Raw genomic sequence first — 15,448 nt, forward strand, 5'->3', positions numbered from 1 at the left:
ACCCAACCTACATTGTTGCTCGTTTGCCTGATCGCACACTCTCATCTTTCACAACAACAAACAGTCATTTTTTCCCCTGTAAATCCCTTTCCACTCCCCACACGACAAAGAATAGTTATCTACCTTCTGATCTCACCCACCACTACACTCTTCCATCACCTCAAGCAGCATAACAGCGTATGACTGCTCATTCTACTTTCCGTCCCCACCATTGAGTCCCAATACGGATGCCCATATTGTTCGTTGGTCCCGCTCTCCACAATTGATAAGTTAGGGATGCTTCCTTGGTCTGCTGAAACCATGAGGTACGACATTGCGATTGTTTGTAGAAGGTGGGGAAATTAATGTTAGATACAATGTCGACGCCTCGATCTCTTTTTTGGAGGCGTATACTTACACTACGGACCTGTACCCATCTTAAGCGCAGACATGATGACTGATTTGATTATATGGTAAACGCTGAAGCGCTACGCACTTAGTCCTTGACGTATGTCCTTCATTTAGAAGTCGCATTCGCAGATATGTACGGGCTATCTCTCTGAAGGTGCCTATGGCTCGAGTTCAGTGTTGTTTGTGAATCTCATTGCATTTATCCACTTTTCAATTCAACGCAAAGACTGGTTTTAACAACACGGAACCACATAGGAGACCATTACAGTTCTCAAGGGATACGGACTGCGGTATGATTAACACATTTCAAGATTGTCTTGGATGTCTCCTGGGACTATCGCAATATCGTTTTTCCCTGTAACGAGAAATAGGTCTGATCACACCATCTTGGTCTAGATACCACGAGAACAACAGCTTACCTCTTCGGAATAATGTTTCTGTAGCGCTTCATCCTCTACTGAATAATTCTCAATATCTGGAATGCAGCACCTTTTGGTTTGTCCATCCGATGACGCAAGGGTCCTCCTGTTATTTACGTCCGCCAATGAGCAGTTTCCTGACGATATTTCCTCTTTGGAGATTTGTAGAGGGAAGCTAATTGCACCTCCGTTTCCGTCAACCTTGGACCGTATTATATCTCGATGAGTAAGCGAGGCAAGAAGGCTAATAGGGTACGCTGTAGGAATCGACATAAAATACAGGTGTAACACCAATTAATAACCCTTTTGGTCACGGCAATACTAAGGACTGACTGTAAGTAATCACACTGTATGAGGCTAAAAACCGTAATGAATCGGTCATAATCATTTTCTAGCAAAATTAAACGATGGATGTTTCAGAGATTACTGAAGAATGTCTATACACTTACAAGTATTAGAGTAACAGTGGCTATCATGGTTGTGAAGAGGCCTGTTGCTAATATATTATAGATTAATGTTCTGATGAGATTGGTAGTCCTATCAATGTGTCAGTTAGGGTGTAGGTTTTCCGGATATGCTACACACCGTGGGATTGAGGTTCGCCTTCTCCAAAGCAGGGTACACAAAGTGACCGCAATCGCTGAGTCGGATAGAAGTACTAAAGCAAAGGTGGTGTAAATTGCTCTCTTTAAACGGGGAAAGGACGGGGAATTAAGCGAGTTATAAACTTATGTATACCGTCTTACACTCACCTCCATATCTTGAAAGACCTTCAATTTGCAGCTTAAATAGATTGGAACATGGCATGTTTTACATCACATCATATGAATATGTTCGAATAAAGTCACTTACAATCCAACATTCATGTCTGAATAGATTACGCGACACGTTGAGAAATTTTTTGAATGAAAAATGTATAATACTTGACTTACAGAACCCTGAAATGATGGCCGCAACATGAGGCAGGCTCTGATGTGAAAATTAGCATTATTGTGATTGTAGAACAGCTGCATGTTTACACACCACAAAGAAAAGCAAAAACCGGTTTCTGTCGCTGACTATTAATTTCGAAATGTTAATATAATCACTGTGACAGTGGATAAATGCTTAATGCGACATACGCCTCCAGACCCTATAAATGTACAGTCTGAAGAGTACTTATCAATGGAAATTATGGTAAAAAATTCTGTGAACGGACCCTCGGACAGTGATATCAATAAGCGCCTGCAACATTTCAGCACGGGGAGTATATCAACTCTGATTCTTAAGTTGAACCACATACCCATGTAAACACCGCGGCCTGTTTTAACATTGGTAAACATGGTCAACTTGAAGACTATGTAGAAATCAGTGAAGTCTTAAGCATACCGCAAATTGCCTTTAATAGAATTTCTGTTCACCACTCCGTCGAGTGAGTCAAATAAAACTCACACGGGACTTTTAAGAGCAAAATATTCAAAGGACTATCTAAAATAGCCTGCTGGACCGTGACGTAAAACGCAACTCCTCCAACTACGACGCCAAATGTGCTTAAAATCCTGTGAATGGACATTCAATTTTATGACAGCATTGCAAACAAAAAATTTATACCAAATGACTACAACCTAACATGGACGAGTTGGAATATTTCTCTGAGTTATTAAAGATACTGGAACACTTCCCAGAATATGGATAGCCTTAGGGTCCCTGTGGTCACGCTGAAAGTAGATTAATGTTTGGTGGGACAATATTCCATACAGCCTAAATGAGGTAACTTTTGATTGGCAAATAAAGGCAGAAACAAAACCACCTACAAAATTGCAATGTAGAATCCTGCAAAAATTCCATTGAACGATTCCAGAAGCTTCAATTTGCTGTTGGGGGATGCGAGCTCTGTCATTATTGGTGAGGATCAAAAATCAATAGACACATCTTCCTTTATACTCAACAATGGAGTTGACAACAGAGAATCAGTTTATATCATCTTCTGGTATATGGCACGGTAATCATCACGTTTGGATGGTGTTTTCTGATCATGGTGCGCTTCACAGTAATGAAGCACTGCAACAGATGTCTAGTGAAGAATAAATATAACTGTGAGAAGCTATTGATTTGGGAAATGTTGTTAATGCCTCAGATCAGCTTTCATAAGCTTCAACCTGCTCCCACAGATGATATTGAGATCTGCGTCCCAGTTCGTTATGTACAACTGATGGCTACGCAGTAGGTAGACAATATAGACACCAGGTGAACTTACAAATTCCCAGATGGTAATTGGACGGGTGGGAAAAGAAACTCAAAACTCAGAGAGGCCGTGGTGACAGCTCCATGGTGAATATAGATGGATATCATATTACGAACATGTGAAGGAGGGAGCTTACGAAGCTCTCGGTGCAAAATTTATTGAAGACACCTCAGTATGTTGCGTTTGCGATTGTCTGACTATAATCTGCAAATCATCAGGTTTAGTTGTTGGCGCAGGTAGGGAAGTATCCGATTCATCGCCTTGTGTTCGGTAAAACTCTAGAGGAAAGCTGAGAGCGCCTGCGGAATTGGCAGATTGACTTCGTAGCTTCTCACGGCGCTCGAGTGATGCAAGGAGGCCACCAGTGTAGGCTACAAATAGAAGCGCATGAGCAGACAGGGACAGGTGGACAGGCACATTAAATACGATTACTTGAATAGTTCAAAGTACTTACTATTGCTGAGAGCTAGAAATGGAGCCATAAAGGCTGCAGTATCTTTCATGAATATCTTCTAGAGAAATGGAATGCCGTGTGCCCTCTGTGGTTGTCAAAAATGTGTAAAGTCACTCACCAGCATCACGGTCCCAGCAGCAATCACGGTTGTAAAGAGCCCTGTCGTTATAGTGTAGAATATTAATGTTTTAATTAGAGAGGACGATCTGGGGGCATGTCAAGCAGAGCTTAATCTGATCATGTTGGCACACACCGTGGGATTTGGGACCTCTCTCTCCATAAGAGGAAACACAGGGACCCCGCAATAACCAAGTCAGCTAGAAAAACTGAAAGAAGGATGGCGTAAACCGGAGTCTATGATAAGAGTGAATGATTAACCAAATAATCTTATTTATGGATAATATTTTCTCACATTCATCGCGGCATCTTGCAGAATGGTGTGTAGACTACTGCAGGAAATGATTAACGGCGAAAATATGTGCAGTTAATGTTATTGATTGCACTTATACTTACAATTCGGTGATGACATCTGAAAGTATTGAATTTAAACATCAGTAAGACGAACAATTTTTTCAGAAATGTCACAAACAGAGGGTTGCAGCAGGGGCAGCGAGACTTGGCACAACCTGATACACAAATGTCAGTATGACGGTGTAACGTTGTCCGAGCCCCAAATGCTAGCCTACAGTTATACAAGTCAATAAATAGTTTTTATCACTGACTATTAACATGTTAATAATCCGTCAAGCAATGGAAGTATCAAACGACATCATACGCCTCCATATTCGATAAATGTATAGTCTGCAGCGTATAGCAATCCACAGGTGTTTAAATAATGATCGAGATTGTACGTACCCCCTGACAATGGTGTCATTTATCGGCTGAACCATTTAAGACAAATGATTTGACATTTCAAGGTTGAAGCATACCAATGTATAGACTGCGGCCTGCGTTTAGAACGCAAAATTTTTACATGAGCTGAGGTTAAAATCAGTTTCTGGAACCACGCACAGTAAATTCCCTGTTCAGACACCATTATCAACTACCAAGAAAGAACGAGAGTGCACAATAAAACTTTCCAGAAATACTTATCCAAAAACAGACTCAGAGGACCTTCCATTATAGATCTCTGCATAATTTTATAAAACCCGATTCCTCCAAAAACGACGGTAGCTGTACTCAAGATCCTGTTGACGAAAAGGCTTAGTACATCTGTATCTCATTCGTAAACCATAAAGAGGCTATGCCATGCATACCACATCACGATGATCTAACGTGTAAATGCGAGTTGAGGTATTCGTAAGCTGGACTTCAACAAGTGGCGGAACACGAACCAGATTACGAATAGTTCTTGGATCTTTGGCACCCTGTTGAAAGTATGTCAATGTCTGATACGATGTTATTCCGTATAGCCTGGAATTTTTGTTGTCAGAATATGGCTGTCGATAAAATCTGAGATGAGAATCATATAACTGACAATAATGTGAGGTAGCATCCAGCGTATATTCCATTATACGATTGGAGAACCTTCAAAAGAAGATTAGTGTCGAGAATGTCTGCCATAGCTATCAATGACAATAAGGGGGATATACAGGTACTCACATAGACCACCATGTTTTATATTACAGATTTTATATGAAACTAGAAATAATCGATGCTTGCATGAGAAGAGTTGAGCTGGAATGTTGACCATACTCGACCGAAGAATGACACAAACACATGATGAATGTCTGAACTATCTACGTTTTCCAGTATTTCAAATTTGCATGACCTTGACCGCCTCAGAATCAGGGAAACCTAGTAACACAGAGTAATTTATATCACAGGATTGCCGTGAAGACCAGTCAAATGAAAATAGAATAGGGAAAGTCAATAAATATAATACATCCCATGTAAACCAACTCTGATATGAAAAGTTGCGAACGTACGAGTATAAACGGCTAATTAACGATAATCAACAATCAGTAGATATAGAACACAACATAGTAGAGGAAAAAGAACGCCTGTTCACGTCTCTACCGCAACCACACCACATCACATCTGTCTGCACAAATCCCAGCCCCCTCAACGCCGCAGATACACAGATGTTCATCAACCAAATGATGATCGCAGAGAACCAAAAACAAAGACTCTCATTCCTCCTCCTCACCGTCCTCATCACTATCATACGTGTTGAACCCTAAATCCCTCATACCCGCAACAGCCACAAGCAGCGGATGGTTCGGGTCAAAGCACATCAACATCTTGCCCACATCCTCCAGCGCGAAATCTTCAATTTCCTCCACGAGGGCCATCTCATCGCGGTCGTATTCTCCCATGCCCATGCTCATGCTCATGGGTCCGCCAGTGCCGTTAACACGCGCGGCGCGTACTTTGCGTCTGTCGGCAATGGCGTGTAGCTGTCGTTTCGTCGCCTCCATCACCGCGCCGTGGAACTGCTGCGAGAGCGCCTCGGGTCCCCCGATCACGCGTAGGGATTCGGTAAAGTATTTGTAGAGCGAGGCGAGGAAGGTCGCGTCATGTTCGGTGTTGATGCAGGTGATAAGCTGATGGAAGGCTACCATCTGATTCGTGAGGGTACCGCTCTGCTTGCCACACGCAAGAAGCATCGGGACAAGCCTGTATGAGGTGAAGGAGGAGAGTGAGAAAGGTAAAATAACTATAGGTGAAGCGAAACTCACATCACACACGCCTCACGAACCCCTTCATGGAAGTAAAACCTCAAACACGGAAGCATCACCTCGAGTGTGGGACCCAAAAACGGGGCGAAACGAGGACCCAATGTCGAGCAATATATCACAAGCGTCTCGAATGCCTGACCCTTTTCATCCATCCCGGACGTACGGACGCCGTACGTGTGCCCGTCCATCACGATGGTCTCCCACCCGTCACGTTCGTCACTGCATTCAACCTCTTCGTCTACATTGAGATGTCAGGTTAACAGAATATACATGGGAAAGGGAAAGGACGACGCACTGTACTGCGATAAATCTGCTTTTGCGCCAGCCGTCGCAAGCAGGGAGGGCATCACGAGAGGTAGGTACGGCTCAAACTCTGGACCTAGAGCCTGTCACATTGCTTAGCCCACGTCGTGATCAAGCAGTCATTCACATAAACGGAATACGGTCAAAAGAATTATCACGGCCTCCTACAGCCCAGGGCAATGGGTCATTCCCCTGCCACTCTCCACAGCTTCCCCATCCCTTCCACACCCGCATATAATATCGCCTCCGTCGACCACTCGATTACGCTTAGCCTAGATGAGCCACGCTACGTTTGAAAATGGACATTCATGGCGTTGAGCGGTCCGTTCGAGGCACTTTTGTCTTCTTAGCACGGAATATGGGTTACGAATTTCGATATTAGTAGAGCTCATGAGGTAGCTGTGCTTCACGTACCACGACACGAAGCAGGGGATACCATGAATATACTCTCCCTCGCACTCCCTCACCTTCCCATCTTATCCAACTCATACTCATCCCAGTGAACAGATTTTTCGCGGCAGAAAAGCGCTCGGAGCAGCATATAAGAAGGAACACAATGTGAACGATATGCAGCGCGTCTGTCGTGAGTAGTGTGTGTGAAAGGATAGCAAAAGCTGGTCATGTCGTGGAGGAAAGAGGCGAGGCGAGGCGTGCGGGAGTCAATGGATCATACAGAGATGGCATTCTTGACAGGCGGACGATGAAATCAGAGACGAGCAAGTGAGTTTGTGACACAGCGTTAACGCAACGCTCACCTTAAAGCTTGAAGGGCCATGTTTCTTGCGGCACGCCATTTTCAGTACTTCCTGTTCAAATTGTCGACATCAAAACACGATACTACGAATCTATGGAACAAAAGGATAAAATGACGTGACATGTAGGAACGCGGGTACCTAAACGAGCAAAATGGACGTTGGGGAGGGATAGCGAATATGGAAAGAGGGAGGAAGATATTGGGGTAAGATACGCAGTGAGAGGACGTACCATTCTGTCTAATGAGCGAGCATTGTAATGAAGGTGGTTGGTTTGAGGGCGGGATGGAGTCTGGGTGATAACGAAACCGATATGAATGGTTGATGCGAGTGACAGTGTTGGGGCGTCGTCAGGTGTTGGTGAGAGTGGGTGACGAAAGGGTGCGAGTAAAGAGGGGATGTACGTCAGTAAGAAATCGGAAACGAGTTTGAGTGCAAAGAGGGAAGCTGGAAGGAGTGACATACAGACCTAGTCCAATGGCATCCAGCCATCTGGCACCTGAGTTGTCGAATTGCGGTGTGGATGCTTGGGAGAGGTGAGGGCACCTTTTGAGAGAAAGGGGGGAAGGATTGGCATACAGACCTAGTTCAGCAACATCTAGCTAACCGATTGATTTCATAGAGATTCTAGAATTGCGGTGTAGATGCTGGGGATAGGTGAGGGGATCTTAATGGCATGGTCTTCGTCTTCATCGTCGTTCAAGGCGGTACGGCCAAGTCCAGTCGATCAACTCGCGGAGTTTGAATTTACGTCCCGAGTCTCACCGATGCCTACCCGGTCTAATCCCCACCTCCTTCGTCTCTCTTCGTCTGTCCCTCCCATAGTGTGATCTATCACTTGACGGTGTCAATCTCAGAAAAACCGCGAGAGAAGTACCTCGCATTTATCATCACGAGGGGTGGGAGTTGATATGCGTCGAGAACACCTTCTGCTGATGGTTAATAGCTGCCGATTTCCCCCCATTACTCTCTGGAGTCTCCTCTCGACTTCTGCCAGTCGCTCCTCCCCTGAACCTTGTACGATGACATTCTAACCCATCATTATGCAGTTTACGTTCTACATCAATTCCGAGGATTCCATTATTCAAGGCTCGTATAGAAAATGCGTGCGATCGTCTAAGAATGGCCCATATGTGAAATAAATGCCCGACGCTTCAGCAAGTGTACTACACACTCTACGTAATCGCTGACGAATTATAAGCGTGCTGTAAACGTTGACAGAAACTTTCATAGTGGCGTCGAGGGCACGGTATGCATTTGCGATGAGTAAATCGTAAAACTTCAGTCTCCTGTGCGTGGGATCGCCATTGCGATTTGCTTTCATCTTAAGGCTCGCCCGAGTCCCCTCCTTTGGCCGTTTCGGGTGTTAGGGAAATGAGGTACATGTATCACTATGCGCAATAACCACGATATTGGGATCAGATATTTGAGTTCTGATTCTGATTTTTTCGAGTTCATTCAGTTGATCTTGAACCGTAGTTACTGATGTCATTGATTACTAGTTGTGATGAGAAAGGAAATCGGTTCAGTCTGTCTGCTTTAATAGGTATCGTGTGTGGGATTGTCAGCCACCTTTGGAAGATATTTCACGTTCAGGTTCAAAGATCAATGTGGCAAGCTGATCATCGGCATATGTAGGGCATCAAAATGGCCAAAGTCAAACTTTTCATTCTCAAACGGCGCCAGAGACTGACCTCGCTGGGATGCAGATTAATCACAATCACCACGAATTGTTATTCAGCTCTTGATCTCTTCTCATGAGTTGGTATCTTGTACTTGTTTCTTTTGATGTTGGAATTCTGATCCTTTTAACCATCTACAATATAAGAAGAAGCTTTTCATACCGCTTGACAACGCTCACGCCTCGCCAATGGAAAATATCCAAGACCCCTCCATTGTTTCCAAGCTAAACGAGTCCTACAATGGTCTGTTTGCGGGAGGATACCTATCAGTTCTGTCAGTACTAAATATCTCCTTTCCAACGGAACTCTAACGCGTGCCTTGTATACTCACATTCTACAGACTCTACGGAATAACGTCTCACCAAACATTAATCTATTTTCAACGAAATGCAAAGGATCCCATTGCCGTACGCATCTCAGTGCGTATTCCATCATATCGTTTTCCAAAAGCTGCCAAAATTTACACATTGTCGCTAGATTTTTTTAATCTGGTATGTCTAACTGCATGATATAACCATGTAGATACGCATTTACCCGTTTTCAACAGGATTTTCAACACAATTACCGCCCTATTTGGCGGTATTGGAATTTTTAAAATAATTCAGCGGGGTATGTCACAGGGTCCTATTAGTTTTTTTCTTGAAATATATCCGTGGTGAGTGTCCGTTTCTCTCCTGATACACAGAGAGGATATAGATTCTGGTCGTTCAGGGAGATGTCTGTGAGTTCCTGAATATAATCACATCTGCAAAATCTCAAAAGCGTCATAGGTCTCTTTATATACATGGGTATGACTGAACTGGTTGGCGTCGAGTTCACTAATTTACGAGCTTTTAGGCATTAAGCGATAGCATTGTCAGAGGGTGATATTAGCTGGTTAATCTGTGATGAATGTCACTCACATGTACGCCCCTCAGGTTATATATATATCGAATCTGGAGACGTATGTTCTTCCCGCTCCAATACGTGCACCTTGACCATTCCTATACTTATAGTGAGCCATGGAAGCTATCTATTGACCTGTACAGCGGTACGTCCAACTTTCGTATGTCATAACGATTGTATTGCTCATCCACGGACAAGATCATACCCAATGTCGGTGCTTTGGCTTCTGATCTTTGTGTGTGCTGTCTCCCTCTCTAAATATCTGAAATGCGGTTAAGCTAATAGCACTACTCTAGACCTTGTCACCGTGTTGTAAGTAGCCGTGAAGCGGGGAGGCTTTTATAAATCGCTTAAAAACGCTGCTTGTTTCCCTTTAGTGGACAATCGAGCGCTCTTCACGATTTTGAGGCCAACGTAAGAGTACAGTGGTTATGACAATCGATGCTAACACTGCTTCGCGATCACAGGCTCCAATATATACTACGTTTGGTACGGTGCTGGTAGCTGACTTTGTAATCGCAGGATCTCTATGCCTCCTGCTCTGGAGATTACCATCTCCGATTCAAAGGTGCGAGGTACACAGATGTATTCCTTACTACCGTACTCACCCTCTCATAGGACTACCTCGCTTATCCGAAGATTGATAATCAACACCTTGACAACGGGTCTCTTTACAAGCATACTGGCAGCAGCGGCGTTGGTTCTGGTATGTTTCATAACCATTTCGTTCGTGATACTTCCATAAAAATCCAATTTCCGCCTTGCCAGAAAATAAAACTGAACAACACAGGAGCATTCATAGGCGCATATCTAATACTAAACAACAGTGCGCAACCCATCCCAAATCCACGTATACTCAAAATCTAATTCCAAGCCATCCTCATCCCTCCATCTCACATGACACTCCTTCTCCGTCCTCGCAGCCTACTCCTGCGGCCTCCTCGCCTCATTCGATCAGCGTGACAAAATGAGTTCTCAGCGAATTGGCTCCTCAGGGGTCGTCAGTATCCCCCTCGATTCTCGTCGTAAAGAGCTTTCCTCGGTGACGGAACCTTCCTCGACGGACACCATTTCGTATAGTCATGCAGATAAAGCAAATGATTTGTTATCTGCATCTGCACCTGGAAAAAGGCATCATGTTAAGGGTCCCATACCGCATTCAATAGACGTTTAGACGGCATGAAGCCCACGTTTATAGATTTTTACATATATAACCTCCTGCTTAGAAACCGAAAATCATACTAATACTACGAAATGGGCAACAATATGTAATAGTTGATTGGGAATAGCAATAAATATGCAAGAGGACATCGGAATATAACATCTATATTAGCTGTATTCAGGAGGTTGAGTTGACATGGTGAGCCCTGTCAAACTTCGATGAAGTGCATTGGTGGCAGGTCGCGTCATGTGTGTAGCTGCTGATGTCGGAATTGCCGAGGATCCCGTCGTTTCTGGACATGTCCGTTCATGGATATTAGGCACCAACCCTATAGGGAACGGGGCTGGGGTTAAGACGTGTTCTGCACCATTCTCGTTGTTTGTAGAGATGGCGCCTCCGGGTGTACCTCGAACGTGCTTCGGAGGCCAAGATCGCCGTTTGATAAGTTCATATTGATCATCAGATTTCTCATTCAATCCAAGTTGCTTAATCTTGCGGCGATAGTGTCGGGCTACGAATATAGAGAAAAAAATTGCAAGAACTGCAACCAGGGAGGATATTGCCAAACCCGCGATCACGCCCGAAGATAATGGATGCCTGAGAATAGATACCGGTGTGTATAAGAGAGGGCCAGAGGTGGTGGTAGGGTGTATTAGATTTAATATGTACCCATACCTTGTCTGCGTTACCGCATGGGTCGATTGGTTCACTGCTGAAAACATATTTTCAGGTCTGATAAACCATGATACACTCTGGCAACATACTCATACCTGGCTCCGTGCCCAGAAATCTGTAACAAACGCTAGTTAGTTCGCACCTATGTTTTTAGAAAAGGACAATTCCTCACGTTCCCCCTAAAGAAGGTGTTGTGTAAACATTGATATAATCTATAGCAAGCTCTCCAACTGATTGTGCCTCCAACTCCATAATCAAAGTATGCTCCAAGCTAGACCCCAAATTCGCAGCAAAGAATAAAACTTGTTGTGGACGGTAAACCTGCTTCTGCGCCGACAAAGATTGCTGGGTATTATTGTCAACGTTTGCTGTGTAGGAGTTTGACGATGTCTTGCTGACAGGCCCAAGACTGCAATTGCATCTCCTGTGTCGTGTGGGTGAGCTACATCACAATGGGAGCACACATATGTGTGACTAGAACTGTTTCATACCCTTTGAGGTTGTACAAGGTTTAATCCAAATGTTAATCATTTGGAAACATATGTTGCAAGTATAAATGATTCACAGACCTTAAACTGGAATTCTAGCCTGGAACCTGGTAGCGTTGATGCGCTACAGTTATGGTTAATCAGCGCAAGCTAATAGATAAGGATAATCAACATCGCTGACGTACTGGCCTGAACCACCGCTAAATTTCCCAATATTATGTGGCGCTCCCCAAGAAGAGGGTGGTGTATATTTGAGAGCTGGGTGCGTGTCCTGGTAGGTGTTGACAATGAGCTGCTCATTATCAGTGCCTACAGACGATTGAAAATAAACCTATATCAAAATATGGTTTATAAAGGGATAAATCAAATAAACAAAAAGTAGGACTAACATAATCGATGTCAAAATAAGTGTTATTATCGTTGGTAATGGTGACTGTATGATGTCCCAGCTTTGCACCTGGAGCTGTACTGCTAAACAGAGACACGTTGAATTGCTCGGGGTTTGCTTGCCCATGCAATGGGCCTGAGTTTACTCCATCGCTCGCACCATGGTAGGGACCATGATTTGAGCGTTTAGCGCCAACCACGCTCATGGAGGTGCCGTAGAAAGAAAAAAACACTGTTGCCCCCGTTCGGTTGGTGAGGGTAAACGTGTTATCTGAGTATCTGTATGTGCAAATAAGCGGGTTTTTTCTACGCATTTGACTTGACAATACTGTCTATTTAACAAACTCACCGGTCCTCAGATGCATCCGCAGATACTCCAGGTATCCAGTCTCCATTAGAGTAACGAATCATCGGAGAGGTGTCCTCTAACAGCATGGTAAACGACGGCATTATTTATGAAGGGAAATAGTGAAAAACTAGACGGGATTTAGAAAAAATTTACGGGAGAAATTTGAAGAGGGCGATGGCTTTAATAGCCAAACGATATAAATTTACTTGTTGCCGAGGCAGCCGGGAAGCCGGATTCCAAGTAATGAGTCGGCCAGTACAATTTTATGAGATGTTTATCAACTTCCAACTACCTTCATAAATGTTACACCTCAATACTACTTAATTTATTGCGAAATAAGAGAGGATGGAAACTTGTGCAAGGACCTTTCAAACGTTCTTTGGCTACTAGCTTCCAAGGTTCTACCTTTTGACTCGAATAGCTGACCATTTAGACAGATCATGGTAGCTGTGAATGCACCGTGAGAACAGCCACAGGCCGGAGTTGATAGTATCCAATTGACCCATCACTCGTTGCGTATGAGCGCTCTGGAATCTGATTTGATGCTCCACTTGAAATTGATAACTGTGCTCACCATAAAATGTCTTAACGGGTTCTGCTTAAAATATTGGGAGGCTGTTAATTCACATCTGGAGTCAAAATATGAAGAAGTTTCTAGATACTATACCTCAGTCCGCATCCATGCATACGTGTTCGCTAACAATGAGGTCTCGAATGTCATTACAGTATCTATAGTACACAATTTAGTACACAGAAGATTTGAGGAAGTTTAAAATGGCCCCATAATGCGCAATCCAGCTTTCAAGGAAACAGGGTGTAAGAAAAGAATACCGCAAAATAGGCATAGCTGTGTCACGCGGTTAGCCGCCCCCTCCACCTTACCCAACACAGTCAATGAGGAAATAACTTGAGCAAGGGTGGACATGTTTACCATGACTGTGAGAATACCGGTCGTCCTTTCATAGAACATGAACGACTTACTACAGACGCTGTTCTATGTAGGCATCACTGCATCTGTAAATCATTTTGGTCCAACTAGGTTGATATTTGACCTACCTGTGAGCGCTTTATCCACAAATACGCTACTCAGTATCCAGAAACAACTAAATTTGGGTATCCCGATGAAGATTTCGTATATTTACAATCCCAAACATCCAGCAAAGCATCAATTTACCCATCACAAGTTATACATTCCAACCTTCCTACCGCAGGAGTTCATGGTGACAAAATTGCCAATGTTCAGCCCCCGTCGTCACCGCACATAATAACAGCGACTTCCGAAGGAATGTTGTTCATTGATATGTGGGAATCAAATACCGACAGAAATACACCATTGTTCACTCGCATACAAGTAACTTGAGTGCGCTCCATTGGTAAAAATGCGCATATACCCATGTTGGGACTTTCATTTACACTGTCATATCATTTTCCCTTCCTCAGCACCAACCGAGACTGTCACCAAAGACATCGACGTCGTCCCAGAATCTTAAAATTGTTGGGAACGACATGTGTGAGAATGCGACCCGAGAAACGTAGAAATTGATAGAATGAGTTCTTGCGAGTGGCGCGAGCGGGAGTGCAGATAGAGATGCATGTGACTGGTGAACTAATAATCAGTGAAGGGAAGAGAATGGACTGATTAAGACTTAGTGACAGGAGGGACCATGGACTATACGAGATGTATGCCATTCGCTCAGCAAAGGAGCTGACCTTTGCAATGAAGGAACTTAACTTCATCCTTTACCGAGCGCATCCCAGAACTTCATTCCGCAATTTGAACATGGTGAAGCTGCGTGAATCAGACCTGAGACGATAGAGCTCAACCGGAGTAGGTGTCCGTGTGCCTACTGGGGAGATGTCGGCGAGATCCTGGAATGCTCCAAAGTAGGGAGAGCATGAATGGAAGGTTACATGGATTGTAGGTAGTAGGCAAGAAATAGAGCACGCTTTATAATTTTTGAGGCCCCGGGAAGCTCCCCTAGGGGCGTATCGACTTTTCGCGGATTTGAGACCTAAAAAAATAGCATTTTACTGTCCGTTTCTCGCGGATTTGAGAGGTCCGGAGGCCTACCTTTGACCGGGGCACTGCGGATTTGAGGAGAAGAATCTGCATGGGCGGCTGGTCTGGCCGGCAAATAGGGCGCGCTGCCAAATATGGACAAAAATTAGTTTCCTTGTGAGGACATAAACGTTTCTGACTGCCAAAAACAAAAGAACTGTGAAAAAGACTGCTTGAAAAAAGCTGTAGAATTTTTTGCGCCTTTTTTTTGCTCCTTTGACTCCGTCCGAGGGTGAGAAAAATACCTAAATAGGAAGGTCTTGGCAAAATGACCGTCCGGTTTCGCGGATTGGAGACCCAAAATCTCGCGGATTTCAGACAAATATTTTGGGTCCGGCGGGGATACGCCTGTAGGGGAGCTTCCCGGGGCCTAATTTTTGATAGACATCTTATATATCATCAGTTTTCCGTGTGGCCGATTTTGCGAAGTTCATGATGTCGTTCTTTTTGCGTTCGTCACCAAGTTCCATCATGCGGAGTTTGAATATGACGCCATTCGGACCGTTACTCGTGGGGACGAATGGAATGAGAATACACT

The 15,448-nt window shown here is 44.0% G+C and overlaps 2 protein-coding genes across 2 annotated transcripts; both read right to left on the minus strand.

Annotated features, from left to right (window-relative positions):
- Positions 1-5,619: 5,619 nt before the first annotated feature.
- Positions 5,620-6,515, minus strand: JR316_0002829 (Importin subunit beta-3; the record flags this gene model as incomplete). The annotated part of the gene is made up of 3 exons (XM_047888614.1): positions 5,620-6,106; positions 6,169-6,406; positions 6,464-6,515. The coding sequence occupies 3 exons, from the start codon at positions 6,513-6,515 to the stop codon at positions 5,620-5,622; spliced, it is 777 nt and encodes a 258-aa protein (XP_047753537.1).
- Positions 6,516-11,119: 4,604 nt separating this feature from the next.
- On the minus strand, positions 11,120-11,879 carry JR316_0002830 (uncharacterized protein; the record flags this gene model as incomplete). The annotated part of the gene is made up of 3 exons (XM_047888615.1): positions 11,120-11,463; positions 11,723-11,742; positions 11,800-11,879. The coding sequence occupies 3 exons, from the start codon at positions 11,877-11,879 to the stop codon at positions 11,120-11,122; spliced, it is 444 nt and encodes a 147-aa protein (XP_047753538.1).
- Positions 11,880-15,448: the final 3,569 nt, after the last annotated feature.

This window comes from Psilocybe cubensis, chromosome 2, assembly GCF_017499595.1.
Source record: "Psilocybe cubensis strain MGC-MH-2018 chromosome 2, whole genome shotgun sequence".
Lineage (NCBI taxonomy): Eukaryota > Fungi > Basidiomycota > Agaricomycetes > Agaricales > Agrocybaceae > Psilocybe > Psilocybe cubensis.